The 16,820-nt window shown below is 34.4% G+C and overlaps 1 protein-coding gene across 3 annotated transcripts in view; it reads right to left on the bottom strand.

Moving 5' to 3' along the window:
* Positions 1-16,820, bottom strand: part of LOC129961803 (dimethylglycine dehydrogenase, mitochondrial-like) — a 109,410-nt gene that overhangs the window by 34,003 nt on the left and 58,587 nt on the right. For all 3 annotated transcript variants that reach the window (XM_056075374.1, XM_056075373.1, XM_056075372.1), the window contains 5 exons: positions 11,974-12,121; positions 9,935-10,033; positions 3,976-4,140; positions 2,820-3,024; positions 1,969-2,078 (listed from right to left, as the gene is read on the bottom strand). In XM_056075374.1, the coding sequence (XP_055931349.1) occupies positions 1,969-2,078; positions 2,820-3,024; positions 3,976-4,140; positions 9,935-10,033; positions 11,974-12,121 (727 nt within the window). The remainder of the gene's footprint in view (positions 1-1,968; positions 2,079-2,819; positions 3,025-3,975; positions 4,141-9,934; positions 10,034-11,973; positions 12,122-16,820) is intronic.

Genomic DNA, 16,820 nt, shown 5'->3' on the forward strand with positions numbered 1-16,820 from the left:
GACCCCTTAACGCAGTCCGTTTCTTACCAATCCATTTTATCGTCCTGTAGATTGAAATTCTAATCAGTATTTGGGCATCTCACCTCCCTCCATTTTCACAACCCCATGCCAGTTCGAATGGACACCAGAGGGTCAAAGAATGCGATGAGTTGCATGAAGAAGAGTACGGGTGATATACTCTTGCAAAGCATGTACCGAAGGAATCAAAGCGAAAGAGGCGTGATCCACTAAAGGGATCTACGTAAAGGTCACCACACCATCTGCGTGGCTTAAAGTGACCGTGAATTTCATCTGCTCTGTCGAAGCAGCGAACTCGCAGCATATTGATTCCCCAAGTCGGGTCTCTCCTGAAACCTTGGGAAGGTTCTATTAAAATATTATTCCCATCAAGATCAATCTATCATAGTAGATATTTATTAAAATTAATATTGGACTGCGCATGGTTATTGTCGAAATTTTTGCTGTGCTGCGACAGTTGGAAGTAGCAAATAAGTAGTAGCATGTAATTCGATCACAAGGGTTCGCTGTCACTGGAATATTCTGGAAGCTACTGCATGTGAGGTAAAACCCAGTGAATGCAGCTCTATTTTAATACTGTATTCTAATATTTACAGCGCATTTACAAATTCTTTGAGAAACTGTCGCTGTCACTGGAATATTCTGGAAGCTACTGCATGTGTGGTAAAACCCAGTGAATGCAGCTCTATTTTAATACTGTATTCTAATATTTACAGCGCATTTACAAATTCTTTGAGAAACTGTCGCTGTCACTGGAATATTCTGGAAGCTACTGCATGTGTGGTAAAACCCAGTGAATGCAGCTCTATTTTAATACTGTATTCTAATATTTACAGCGCATTTACAAATTCTTTGAGAAACTGTCGCTGTCACTGGAATATTCTGGAAGCTACTGCATGTGTGGTAAAACCCAGTGAATGCAGCTCTATTTTAATACTGTATTCTAATATTTACAGCGCATTTACAAATTCTTTAAGAAACTGTCGCTGTCACTGAAATATTCTGGAAGCTACTGCATGTGTGGTAAAACCCAGTGAATGCAGCTCTATTTTAATACTGTATTCTAATATTTACAGCGCATTTACAAATTCTTTGAGAAACTGTCGCTGTCACTGAAATATTCTGGAAGCTACTGCATGTGTGGTAAAACCCAGTGAATGCAGCTCTATTTTAATACTGTATTCTAATATTTACAGCGCATTTACAAATTCTTTGAGAAACTGTCGCTGTCACTGGAATATTCTGGAAGCTACTGCATGTGTGGTAAAACGCAGTGAATGCAGCTCTATTTTAATACTGTATTCTAATATTTACAGCGCATTTACAAATTATTTGAGAAACTGTCGCTGTCACTGAAATATTCTGGAAGCTACTGCATGTGTGGTAAAACCCAGTGAATGCATCTCTATTTTAATACTGTATTCTAATATTTACAGCGCATTTACAAATTCTTTGAGAAACTGTCGCTGTCACTGAAATATTCTGGAAGCTACTGCATGTGTGGTAAAACCCAGTGAATGCAGCTCTATTTTAATACTGTATTCTAATATTTACAAATTCTTTGAGAAACACCTGCAGTTCGTAGGAGTGCGGCTGAAGTCGTAAAAGAGCTGTTGTAATGCACACAAAAAATCGTTAGGTAATGAACATAATTAATTGCGTATTACAAGAGAACATAAAAAAGTTCAAAATGACCGCATGATATTTTCGCGATTCTTTGTGGCGTCAGATAATGAATTGATCATTTAGCTATAATTTATCGTTTCATTTGAAAACCAGAAGCCAAACGATAAATTAGTAGCTTTATCTGAAGCTTTTAATGAATGAAAAGTCAGAAACCAAACGATAAATGAGTGTGAAGGTGACATCACTTCAAAGAAGCGCCGAACAGTTACACAACTTTAATGTTCTAGAATGTTACATTTACGTACATTTTTTCTAAAAGCTTACCTTCAGTCCCTGGACTTCCTTCAGAGGCTTCGAGATCATGTATTGATGCTCTACAGGTACCAGAGGAAGTTCTGTATTCGACAATCGCCCGACCTCCTCAGCCCAAAAACCTGAATATGTACAATTGAGAAATGATCAAAATTGAAAAGCTTATTTATTTACTTAAAAGGACACGCACTCTAGATAAAACGCTCTAGCGGGCAATAATTACGAAATACAGATCTTTAGTGTGAATCTGGCGTTTCCACTCAATTTGTCAGGTGAATATGCAATTTGAACGCTTTTTTACAACCGAATAAAACCAAAATTTGGCACGGAACTACAAGAGGATAACAAGTGTAGACAGAGAATCAACCTATGATAAGGAATTTCATTGATTTAAATTATTCCATCTATTAGTTATTGTGTTTGCATGCCTGTGAAAGAATAGGCCCGCATAGTTAACCTTTTGACAAGTTGGGCTCTCAATCTGATAAGAATCTATATTTTAGATGCTAAACATGTGTACCAAATTTCATCTACCTAGCTCTTTTTATTTTGGAGTAAGTGGCTTCACTTGTAATCGAACAGTCAAACAGACTTCTTCACTGAACAGCTTTCATTCAAAATTTTATACAAATCCGCATATTTCCTCCCGAGTCCACACACCATTTTTTTTTTTTTTTTCTTTAACCCAAAGCGTGTTTTGCGTAATCGCGTTCGCAAACACATCCCAAATTTTTCTGCCAAAATTTTTTGTTGATCTAAAATTTGGCGATTCGCCAGAATTTCAAGTTCGAATTTTTTTCACCGTTACAGTATTTTCTCTATACGGATAAATAAGAAAATGTCAAATGCGAAAACGGACGCACCTGAAGCGTTGACGACTCTCTTGGCTACGATTGTGCCTTGGGACGTCACCACATCCCAAGCCCCATCATTCCGGAGCTTTAAACCTTCCACTGGGCTCCCCAGGCGGATAGTGGCACCGTACTTCCTGGCACCACTTGCGTACGCCATGGTCAACGAGTAGGGATCGATGTGTCCATCGTAAGGATTATACAAACCACCTATAATCTGAAGAAAAATAATGATTTGTGATACTCCACTATAATGTGATAAAAACTTCATAGCACTTATTGGAAGCGTGGCTTGTCTAAATCTATTTTTTAGCCATCTCCTCTTTGTGGTCTTCCGTACCAAAAAGTAATAATAAGTAAAAATGGTTTTCACTTGTAAATAAAATATTTATAATCTTTATTACAGTGAAAACTCGGTTAACAAACTGCTTGCATAACCAGCGAAACAAAATGTAAAAAAAGACCCGCCTATCGACAGTGCGAGTGAGGAGAAGACACATTAAGGTAAGATACTAGAATGACCTGCATCAGTCTGTGTTGAGCGCTTGTTTGAAGAGCATGGAAGAAGTTTCTGCCAGATAACGTTGTCGAATGGGATTTCAGCAAATACTTGTAAGCCTCAAACGGCGGGATTTTGTTTCTAGCCAAGTTTATGAGGCTAGAGATGGATGGCAAAGACATCTATATGCTGGTGGAAGAAGGCATCCAGAACTAACGTAGCAATATTTTGTGTCACAATAAAAAACTGCGACTGTGATTCGGTCAAGAGAAGAAGCAATGATGACAGATGCTACAGAAAAACAACTTTCCAATAAAACAAGGGAGATGATGAAAAAATGGGAAATTATGCCATTATACGTTGCTAAACATTGTTTTGTAGTAGACATGTACGCTAAAAATTCTTTGAAGAAAGTCATTTTTGTCAAATTTTGAAGCGTAGCCAAAGACAATGTTTTTTGTAAAAAAAAGTGTGCATTATAAATAATAAATTACATTATTATAAATTTGTTTGAATTTTTTTCCAACATTATTCCATTTTACATGAATTCCTATGGGGAAAATAGCGAATCGCATTACATCTGAGATTCGGGAACGAATTGATCTCGTTCAGCGAGGTTCCACTGTAATTTATATTTTTAGATGAGTTTCCACTAATAAGTATGCTTACCCCATCCATGTTCAGCAAAGGGAACAGTTCCGAAATCTTTTCGGGACCGATGATTTTTTGAGGTGCCTGTTGCCAGCCCTGCCTTTGCATCTGGTACTTGAATTCTAGCATCCGTTCTTCTGTCGTCGCCATCCGGATGCTCCCCGGTCTGTGAAAACTCAAAGACTGCAAGTAAAAGAGTGCCGAATTAATCACAGTGAACTTCAATATCTTTTCTTTCTACAGACAGAGCTGTCACCTGGTGATTTCAGATTCGAGACCCAAACCCATCAAAGATCTGTCGTATGTATGGGCTGATAGTTAATTCAGCATCTAGTGTAGAACATCTTTGTGTGCCTCAGAGACCTGAAAAGAGGAATGCGAGCTCAGCCACTTCACCTCACAGCGACTCAAAAATGTGAAACCCGTCTCAAAATAGCCCTCACGTTTTTTTTTTTTTTTTTTTTTTTCAAAATTTAACATTAACCCTTTGATCTACGAATTTATTTAACTTCCTCATTAGATGCCACATCCTGTTTGGTACATTTACTGTTATTTTAATTCCTATAATAATATAAATGCATTTGAGTTACTATAGCATTATTAAGTGATTTTCGCATTTTAATTTATTTAATACTTTCATTGAGTTACAGGTTTAAAATTAAAAATGCAGTAATTCGACGCGAGAATCAGACTCGTCATTGTATACGAAAAGGTTAACATAACTAAACTGAATTTCTCTTTCTATAAAAGTTGTTAACAGGAATCATAATGCTGAATTCAAACAACGTTTTATCAATTAATTTAATTATCAGGAATCATAATACTTAATTCAGCATCCCTTTTTCCATAAATGTCACATACGAGTGCATACTACCGGACTCCATGATCCATTTTTCTGCCCTGACAAGTCGGTGAGATTCAAAACCTGAAGGATAAATAGAGTATTTCCGAAATACCTCAAATATGGCCTTAAAACGAAATATTTCATTCATGATTATGAAAACTGATCATTCTCAGGCACAACATTAAATTAACATGGCTAATACGAAATGGCTAATGTGAAATCCTACTGTGGTTCGCTAAATTTACATTTCGCCGGTTAAAGTGCAAAAATGTCTTAAACCCCAAATTCCACTCAATTGATTTTCTGTACTCAGTACCTCTTCAGATCACTCAATATGTCATTATTGCCGAGCGGTTTGAGGAACCAGATTCGAAAGATGTGCAGTAAATAAAGCGTTCGTTAAGCTGTCGCTGTTAAAAGGTAATTGCTTAATATTCTTTTTACTAGATAATGAATAATTTATATTTCATGTTTTCTTCAGTTTCATTTGCTCGATTCATCAGTCGCGTAAATAAGAAAGGGCCAGGAATTAGATTTACACCTAATACGTGTTTCTAATAAATGGCGTTCATCGTTCTTCTTTTTGCATAATGCATCATTCTTTCAATGACCCTATTGCTCATTTCATCTGATTTAAGTCACTTTTTCGTGTCCTTTTCCGATTAATTAACATAAAAAAATTATACCATTTGACATCGGTTGATTTTAATCGGAGAGCACAATTTTTAGATCACCTTTTAAAATGACAGAAAATGAATTCAAACAAGCATAATAAATGTCTTTTTTAAAATATAACAATGTTTATAAGCTGGATTGTCATTATTCGGGAAATGTAGTCTTGCCGATGCAAAAATCGTTCAGAAGACTGTTTACAGCAGACCTTAAGACTTATTATCAGTGGCACATGGTGACTTGTTTGACAATAGGTGTTCCAAAGAACTCAAAAGATGTTCCCTGACAGACGCGTTTTCTAATTTTTAATTAGATTCTTATCAGCGAAATGTAAACATTTTATCTCCATTACATTTCCCTCGTCGGATCATCGGAACATTTTACCTCATCGAATCGTATTATAGCACAAAATTCCTTTCTTCACTATTTTAAAATACAAGAGGGATCGTCATTTTATTTCTGTACAGTACTTTTTAAATCTCATTTTACATTTCTAAAGACATTTTTAAGCGTATTTTACTTATTACTACATTTATATTTATACAGGTTGTGATTTAATTAAGTAAAGATTCTCGTATGCACTTATTTCCGCCATATAATTAAAAGCAAATTTTAAAATTAAAATAAAGGTAGACGATTCAAACCAAAAATATTATCACTCTGCTATATTTCGGATTAGAAGTTCTAATGCTCTCTTTTTTCCCCTTTAACTTTTAATATCTTTTTTTTTTTTTTTTTTTTTTTTTTGAAGAGCCACGAGCAAAATTATTTTATCGATCTTTTTATAATTTTTTTTTAAAAACTTTTATCTTTATTTGCAACACTGCCCTATTATCTTATCAGTCTATTGAAATGGAATCCTAAGGTGGACGATGAAAAGTTTCAGCATAGAAATTATATCAACATTATTTTTTAAATTCCATTTCATTCTTTTTTTCCCTAACTGATTATGAGATGATTTCGACAATGATCCCTAAAGTCTATTTACCCGTTTGAATTCAAAATGCCATATCGTATAGCCAGGGATGTAACGAGTATCTACAGTAAAGTGATTATGTTAAATTTATTGAGACAGGTTTCAGAGTCCCTGTCGAAGTTACAAAAATAACTTAAAAAACAAAGGTGATTGGGCAAAATGTTTAGTTAGAAAAATGCACTCAATACTAAAAAAAAAAAAAAAAAAAAAAAAAAAAAAATGAATTACAGAAAAAAGTATGTTTGATTTCATGACTGCAGTTTTTTGATTGTTAAGACTGGAGAAACATATATAAATTTTCACGTGAGGCACTTTATCTAGCTACAGCAAGTTTGGAGTATCAAAAATAAGCTATTATCAAAGAATCAGCTAATATTCTTTTCTTGACATTCGAGAAAATCCCCCCCGCCAAACAAACAAGTAGTGTAGATAGACTGAAAACAGTAGAGAGCTTTGGTCACACCTCACCATATTAGAAATCTCTGTTATGAAACGTATGATTTCACATCAGAGATAAAAAAATTGCTTCGTATCAAAGTATAATTTCAAGATTACATTTTCATTTGGTATATACTAAGTATTCTTATTAGTTGAATTTGAAATTCAGGTATAGTTAGCAAACTTTCATTTTGATATAAAGCCGTCGTTCTCTAGAAATATTGGTTGCATTTCATTTTAACATCTCATGCATGAATCGATGCTCTTAGCTTCGTCAATAAAATATTTATAAATTATTTGGCATTTAAAAAAATCATTTAAGCAGATAACACCAGTTGTTCCGGAATGTGCTACCTTAGTAATGCAATGAAGAAATTCACAGAATGTTTGGGGAATTTAGATACATTTTTTAATCGCGAATTTCAGCATCTTTGAATAATTTAAATTCAGCTGATAAATTTGAAAAGCAATCATTCTATGCCCTCTAAGAAGAGTGGGAGGGACGGTGCTTGGGTAAAGTATCGAATTGTGATAGAAATCAGACAGCGATATTTTATTAAACTGTTCTTTATTTGAGTACGTGGACCATTCTAAAAGAGTTATATCCCACCACACCACAAACCCACTGAAAACGTAGCTACTTGATTACTCAATAACCTTAACGAACGTTCAGTTTCACGATATTAGGACCGCGATTACCTGGTAGTAAAGTCACGGCGTCCGAATTGGAGGATTTCAGGTTCGAGACCCGATTCCATGGAAGAACCCGATCCACAGAAGAAGTGTGTCTGGTGCACGTTAAATCCGTCGGGGCCAAACGTCCTCCCACTGGCAAGGTGTGGAAGTTTGGAGAGGGGGGTATCAGTTAAAGTGTCGTCCAATCGAAACTTAAAATTACTATGTCCGTCACAAAATAAGTCAAATGTTGCTTTAAAACGGGACGTTAATATAACTAAACTAAATTAAATGTTCATGATATCGCAAATTCAATTTTTCATTCTGCATAATAAACTGCCCAAACAATAAACTGAATCCTTCTTCGTTAGTTTTCAGTGATGTAAGAAAATTTCGTAATTAAATATTTGATGAAACCATAAAGACTGTTTATATTTCATTAAGACTGTTTATATTTCATTATAACAATTGAAAGCATTGTTGCAAATTATGTAAAATTATGTAAAATAAATGAATTGTAATTGTAAAAATACAGATTTTTTTTTAAAATTTTAAAATAGTGTTTAATTATGTGCCAAAATACTCTCGGATTATATCAAGGAAAGACACTACGAGGTGCACGTTCTAACCCTCCAATGCCAAATTTGTTAGCCTTAGATCAAACGGTCTGTCTTCACACATACACGCACGAGCATGCGCTAATTTTCCTTTATTGTTGGAGGGTACAAGAGGTGTACACTCTGTACAGCGGGCCAAGAGCTAATGTGAAATTCGTTAGAAGCAGACAGTCAATTTCAGTTTGAAAAAGGCTTCCAATGATAAAAGAAATTATATATTTTTGTTATTTTCCATCAATAAACATATCTTAGAAAAAACTCCGGAAATAAAATTTCTTGTCAAATTTCTCGGTATTATTTATCACATTTAGTAAACAATATGCATTAAAATTTTAAGCAAAAAAAAAATTAAATAAATAAAATAAAGAGTTCCTCTGTTTTGCAACCAAAGCCTGCCGAATGATGAAGCTCTTCATTTCTGTATTTAAAGACTCATAAATGGTAGTTTCCAGGGAACGCTATACATTGACTGACTGACGTTGTTCTAGACGGGCATTGAAATGGTCAAAAATCTTCTAATATATAGATAATCCAAACTTCATAACTCGGTCAATTTTAATCGCAGGAAACTGGAACGTTTTTTACTTGAATTGCAGCATGACAAGTATATTTTACTAAACATGAATACTATAATCGGAGGAAAATATAAAGTTTTAGATTTTGCAATTTTTTTCATTAGTATATTCAATGTTTCATAGATACATTTTATGTACATTATTCTTTACATCATTAGGGAAATATATACCTATTTCAAGTGGTTTCGAAATCATTTATGAGGCTACGATTAGAAAAGGCACATCTCTATTTCTACTAACAATAAAAATAATTATGCTTTAGCACTCGAGAGGCCAGGCCATTTGATCTACGGCAGACACATTTGCTACATATATATCTTGGAGAGTGCCATTCAGAGGGATTTATTTTAAAATGTAATGAGTTATTTATCTTTTAATTCATTAAAAATGAAGCCGAATTTACTTTCTTCTGATCTTTTTATTGCATAAAATAAATTTTACACCGTTCAATTGCTAAAAATTGACTTTTTAATGATACCCATTTAATAGATGTGCAAATTGTTCCTGAATATTAACAGTTTCCAGATTTGCTCCTGAATTTGCAAAAACAGAATATATTGCTGCATGATATTCAAACCCTGTTTAATGTTTCACCAAATATTTAATCGCATGATTTTCTTACATTGTTGAAAGTTAAAGAAGAAGGATCTTTAACTCTCCAGCTGAAAACCCCGCCATTTTCACGTTTTGCAATGAGTCCATTTTCTGTTGCATCCCGCGCTTACAGATTTTTATTATATTATATTATTATCGTGTAACATATAGTATCAGTTCATTTTCTTTGAAAAATATTTGAACTTATTTGCAAACATTGCATCTAAATAAGGATATTAAAGAATTTCGCAGCCAGTGGGTTACTATCTGTGTATTTTTCGTGGCGAAACACACACAATTAAGTTAAAATATCGCGAAAGTTAGATGATAGATGTACGCGATTGACGCTTTTAAAGGTGTGGATATTCTATTCATGCACAGAATGAACACAGCATATGTCAAACAATTGAAATAACGGCGCTTTAATGTCTGACGCTTTGACGGAATCGGGGGTATGAGATTATGCTTAAAGGATTTTACTTATATTAAATATAACCACGCTATACGACGCATCAGCTAGTCACCAAAGGCATCTACGCGTGTTGAAGGTAAATAAATACATGTAAGTAAACATGGGAATCCGTACCTGTCCTGTTTCCGTTTCTAGTTGAGAGAACAGATTGATGCTGTAGTAATGCAGTTTCTTCATGTTGATGCCCGGATGATACAGGGCTGCCAATCCGGCCTGAAAAAGAAAATGGCCTCTGACTCATTCACTGTCAAAAGAAGTTTAATATTCAATTTGAATTCGAAATTAAAACTTTTAACCATGTCATAAAAATTTTCCTTCCTTCCTGTTCATAAGAATTCACACGCACGGTCAGCTTGAGGAGGAAAAGTTATATTCTGCAAACAATTTAATTTGACCTAACGAATCTAAAAATGGGCAGTGGGAAAGAAACCAATAGGAACGTTCTACTTTCTGGTATATTTGCTCTAGGTGAAGTAATATTTCGTAGTATAGTGAAAATAACTGTGTAAAAAGTTATTTTCATCAAATAGAAATCAAAATTTTATTCAGAATTTTAGACATAAAAAAACCACTACAAATTTTACCTATTGATGTTAAATTTTTCAATAATAGTTTGCACTTACATGTGAACATGCAGACTGACAGACAATCGATTCTTTGATTCAAAATATGATACAAATCATTCATTATGAAACCAAGTATTAAATTGAACAAATCTACAAAATAGTACAAATCATGTTCTAAAGGGAGTCTTTCTAACTATTATTTACATTTTTTACATCATACTTATACAATTTTATCTCTACACATCTGAGCTAATTTAACAAATGTGTGTTTTTAATATCTTTTATACTTTTACCATTTAATTGGCGCAGTATAGCCAAATACGGTTCTTGCGCCAGTAAAGCACACAAAACCAACCACCTTACTATTTTTTTTATCTGTTACGCCTACAGGCAAGAGATTTCCTATAAAACAAACTTTATTGTTTTAATTTCCATGGTAAATTGAATCCATCCATTTTAGTTTTGAACCCACAGGCAACAGGCTGCCTACAAAATAGACATTATTAATCAGAATCTTATGCTAAACTGAATCTTTCTCTGTACTAAACTATTTACATTTTTGATTTAGCATGCACACAGTAACAGATTTCCTAACAAAAATTCATCGATACCTGCAGATTCGATGCTATGACAACATATCAATATATTATCGGTTGTGCTTGATGTATTGTGTCGCACCGACTTCATTCCACAAAAATTATACATTTTTTTTTTCTTTCCTAACTGAGAAAAATCTAAAATGTGAAGATTCATCAAACACTCTAGGTGGAATTTACTAAGGATCTCAATATTTTTTTTTTCGTATATTATATATGCTATAAAGTATATTTAAGAAAAAATTGAGAAATATAAAATAATATTAAAAAATTGAGTTAAAACTCTTTAACTCCATTTTGCACCCTCTGAAAATGCCTTGGGCCATTTGTCTTCCTTCATCCACTTTTTGCAATGCCATTGAACTGATCTGAGTGTCAAAAACTTAGCGTTTCTGGAGGGGGGGGGGAGGGCATCCCTTAAGTGTGGGACTCATTGGTTCAATCGGCTGCAGGCTGATTTTGTTTGCGCAAATACAGCTGAAAAATAAAATACTACGAAGTAAAGTGAATGCATGAAAATAATTATTCAACTCATCAAACATATTTTTTTATTGAACGACTTTTTAAATTATTTTCTTATTTATCATTCATTTATTCATTATCATTGTTTCTAATTTCAGGACCGCAGAAAATCTCACTTCTACAATAATATATCTGGAAATCTATTGTATTCATCTCTTCTTCTTTTTAGGAAGTGTCGCAAAAGTAACTTTTGCCTTGTTACTGCGCATGCGTAGTAGATCAAAATCAGAACTGAGTGAAATGACAAACCTTGAAAATATATATATTTCCTCCACGAAACGAAGTGAGGGATATTATTTCTCCAACAAATAGAAAAATAATTCTGTTACATTACTGATGAAATGAAATACAATCTGCAAAATCAAATTGCAATTTAGTTTGTACATTGAAATATGCAATGGTACTGCAGTTTCTCGTTACTCATACACACGCCACCTGCACGTGACGCGAAGAAAATATTTATGCTTACTGCATGCCAAGTGGATCCGGCTGTCAGTTCAGACTTCTCGAGCAAAAGGACATCTCTCATTCCAAGGCGAGCCAGGTGGTAGGCGATGCTCGTCCCTACGGCCCCGCCACCGATAATGAGGGTCTCGGCCCTTTCGGGAGCAGATGAGCTGGAAGGAAAACAGCATTCGTTTTCAAAGTTTAAACTCGATTCGAAAATAATAATAAAAAAGAATTGATAATGCATTTAGCATTCACAAGTCAATAATAAATTCCTTCATCCGGTGCTGTCTTTCTGGAAACATAGCAGAAGTGCAGTCATTTGATCCCAATCCGGATGATCGAGCTACTCTACGGACTTCCATAACAGGCATTCTGTCACGCTTAGATGATATATCACCAAATATTCATTACCCTGTCTGGGAATCCTCCGAACATATCGCGACAAACCCTCAAAGATCGTGGCATCTCTTTCTCCCAAATTTTGGAGCATCTATATTTTGCTGTATAATGCATTCAGGCAGCTTTAGGCCCAAAACTCAACTGGCAAAAATGAGGATAAGATTTAAATTTTAAGACAGATAAAAAAATTTGAGTCATTCGATCATATATCAAATCTCGATAAGGACTAGATATATGTAGCTCAATCAAAGTCAGCTTTTTCGTCGTTTCTATTCTGGAAGATGTTTTGTTTGTGGATTTCTCTCTCTCCCCCCTCCTCCCTCAAAATTATCTGGAGTATTGGAGATCCATTATGTAGAGTTCTTCTGTCATTTCATTTGAAATGCATACACTTGATATAACCAGTCATTTCTAGAACACAGGTTGGGATCTTTAGAAATTCATCAGATTTCGTCAAAGTAGACACTGATTAGTCAAATATCTCAGTTTAAACAACGGTTTATATGATTCTCAAGAAAGAAACTAAAACACGCACACACGCGGATTTCGATGTGGACTGTGTGGAGGAAACGACACACATTCAATATTTTGCTAAGTAACAGTGAAGGTATGAATCCCCATGGCCATAACTTGATGGGTGAATAATGAGTCATCATTTCTAGCGGGGTCCAGACTTGCCAAATAAAGGCGCTTTCAAAATAAAATTACTTTTATCTTCGGAATATTTTTCTTGTCAAAGGAAATGTATCACTCCATCAAAAAGCATTGGGACATAGTATTTCAAACAACAGCTTTTCTTTTTATATTTTTTATAAGAAGGCACGCGCTGGACGAGAAGAATCACAGGTAGGCTGATTAAAAAAATGTACTTTCCCAAAAGCCAAATAAATGAGTAGATAAAAAATACAAATTCTATGAATGGCAAAATGTTAGGATAATTTTCACTCCTCATCGAGTAAAGTGAATCAAGTTCCTGTACGTTTCATTTACTTAATTAATAAAATAATAATAAAACCGAACATATGCTTTATTAATAGTGTGTATAAATGTGGATGCCAGACATTATGGAGTCATAACAGATAAATTAAATCAAACATGTATTCTCAAAATTAATAAATAAAACGATTGATCGTTTCCTACAAAACCGCCGTGCAAATTCTGTATTGGGTGGGCCGATTTCTATTTGAAACGGTGTGTGCAGGATGTAAAGCAAGGAACATCCTTTACATTCTAAATCCCTCGTTTGAAACAGCCACTAGTGTTGGTTTACTCGGCCGGTTGGGCTGGAGGAGAAATGAAAAGGCTGATAATCTAAAATAAACCATTAACCTTGTAAAACTGTGCTGATATGTTATACCAAATGGACCATCTTATTACAAGAGGGCATCATAATGTGCTTAGGGTGACAAAATACAAGCATCTGGTAGTGCAATGAAGTAAAGATCGCAAGCATTTTGGATTCATTTCCTCTGTTCAGTGGGTTCAAAGCTTGTTACCGTTTTACAGTCAGCATATTATGTTAATTAAATAATTGACAGCTTCAGTTCTCGATAGTTCAGTTTAGTTATATGCATCTGAGCTTATACCATCCTCTCCAAACTTCCACAGCACACAAACAGGGGGATGTTTTGGCCTCGATGAATTTAATGTGCACCAGACCCTCTACGGCGATTCTTCGGTAGAACTGGGTATCGAATTGGTGCCCCCTGGTTCCGGACCCAAGTTCACATGCATGCGAACAGACCGACATACGGCCAACTTGTTCACGGATTTAGTCAAAGACTCCTACGCATTTCCGATTTTGAATATGAAATATAAAGCTAAATTTCATTCCTTTAGGTTGTTGCATTTTTAAGTTTAGCTAAGTGTACGCACGTGGACGGACTTTCTGCTGATGGATTTCTTCAAAAATTGAATAGAAATCCAGAATTTTGATTTATGTTCACCGTACCAAAGTCTATCTTTCCAGCTCGTTGTGTGCCCACCTCATAGATTTGTTTGACCCAAACTGAATTGCTAAAGTATTTCTTAGAGGTTTTGCCATTAAGGTTTCACAATTGTTCAGGTTGAATAGAAGTGCACACTCAAGAGAACTACTCAGTCAGGCTTCCAAGATTACGGAAGAAGATATTTTCAAAAACGTATTCCTGGGATTGAAGAAACATGCGAAACGGATTGTTTTCTGATTGCTCAAAATCTCAAGATGATTTCTTTTATATCTAAAATATTGTAAAGAAGAGGAAAGTTAGCAGAGAGCAATTCTGTCATCACGACGATTTCTTTTTATTAAAAGAAAAGATTTTTTATTTTCACATCGACGAACGAAAATATAAAAAAAAAAAATATTTTTTATCATTATTATTTTCCAAGTTGTTGTTTTTTAATCTCAGTCATTCGATTCCCTGAGTATTTCTCAATTACAGTGAACTCTCATATTCACGCACTGATGACGCAAAAACTGAGACAGTTGCGATAACGCAAATACCAAAATCGTTCTAGATTTTCCAAAGGGCAAAAGCATTTTTAAAATCCGTCTCATTGCAGCATCTTTCATTGATTCTCCAATTGTATCTCGCACGAAAAAAAAAAATTGAAGGGGGGGGGGAAATCTTGAGTTCATCATAGCGAAACACGTGTTATTTTTTCCTTCCGAAAACACAGAATTTTTTTTTCCACATAATTTCTTTTTTAGAACACTGTTTTGATGAATTCCTCATAAGAATTATTTTTCTAATCAATATATATATATATATATATATCCATAAAATGCTTTACCAACGTTATCTTGAGAATAGGATAGTGCTTTTGATTCAATTGAACTGGCGAAGGATATATTATAGAAAATATTTTGTCCGAGTTCGCAGATAACTCATCATTTTTTAGAGTACTAGTTCGTCATTTTCCTTACAACAGTAAAAAATGAAGATAGAGATATAACTTAACATAGGCGACTGCCACCTTATCATAACGAACAACTCCTACAGTGAAAGATTTTCAATAACTGCAATTGCTCGGAAGTTAAAAGTTGAAGCGTGATTTTCAACCACTTCATTTAGCATTTTTAATTCCTCTTATACGAAATATTGAGAAAATACTGTAACCGTCAAAAAATTCAAACTCGAAATTTTGATGAATCTCCAAGATTCAAACCTCCATGCGTTTGAGAAGCACATTTTTAGCATTATGTCTATTTCTGATACAGATAAGTCAAAAACGTCTTGAGCTAGACTGATGACATTTGGTATACGGTCTTTAGATGAAATACGAGATTTCTACCCAATTTTGAGCAAACAGGAAATCTGTCTTTCAGACTGTTCGATTGTAAGTTTACACCACAAGTGCAAAGCAAGGAAAGTCACATGGATAAAATTCGGTAATAAAATTTAGTATGCTGTCTATAGAGCCAAACTTGTAGATTTCCATGAAATTTTGAGCAAAATCCGTTCGGAGGAAGTCTGTCCATCCACGATAAGTACAAAAGAAAGAAGGCTAGATGGATAAAATTCGGTTCAATATCTATAGTGCAGACACCCACCCAGTTTAAAGGCAAGTCCAGCAAGGAGTTGAAATTCTGTCTCTCTGTACATTCAGAATCATGTAAACGCAATGACTCAAAAACACAACGATTTAAATATTTTATATTTAATTTTATGACTACAAGTGTTGTCATTTTTTTTCTCCAGTCGGTTGGGTAAAAATGCGTCTAAAACATAAATTCGATTTTCAGCTACTCTTAACCGCGTGCCAGGGAATAGTCACCAAGAATCATGTAGTAAGAATGCTAAATTCCCAGCGAAGCTCTGTATTTCGTACCTATTGTACGCCAGTGCCGTGTGAGTCGTTCTCTGGAATAACGCCTTTATGAGAGAGGGATCGAGAAAGATTTAGGGAGCTGGTTAACGCATGCAGGTGGCACTTCATTGTGAAGATCTCATCTCTTCATTCTTTCCAGCCCTCTTTCTTCCCTCTTATCAAATGAGAGGGGGCACAAACATAGTTGACCTTCCCCTTCAGGTTGCCCGACACTATCTGGAAATGTTCCTCTATATTTTCTGGAGCCGATGATATTTCGATTACTTCTTCTATTTTATTTTTTGGAATTCAATGTAACATATATTCTAAGAATCCTGTTTTCAATTTTTGTATTTTTTACAACTTTATTCAAAAGATATATTTTTAAAAAATCAATAAAAAATATAAATTCATTCTTAGAGATTCTGTCCTTCTTTTTGTGTGTGTGTGTGTGTGTTTTATTCTTAGAATTCAGTCATTATGATAAGTAGAAATTTAATTTAATTTATTAAATTAAAAAAATTATATCAGTGTCAATAAAATTTTATTACGATTTGAAATTTTGTTCATTCATTTTGGGAATGGATTGATTCTTAGAGTCAACAATGATTTTATTTATTCTTAAAAAGTCTACTTTCAATCCGTCCGTTTTGATTTCAAATCGTAAATTTTATG

Source organism: Argiope bruennichi, chromosome 2 (assembly GCF_947563725.1).
Source record: "Argiope bruennichi chromosome 2, qqArgBrue1.1, whole genome shotgun sequence".
Taxonomy (NCBI): Eukaryota; Metazoa; Arthropoda; class Arachnida; order Araneae; family Araneidae; genus Argiope; species Argiope bruennichi.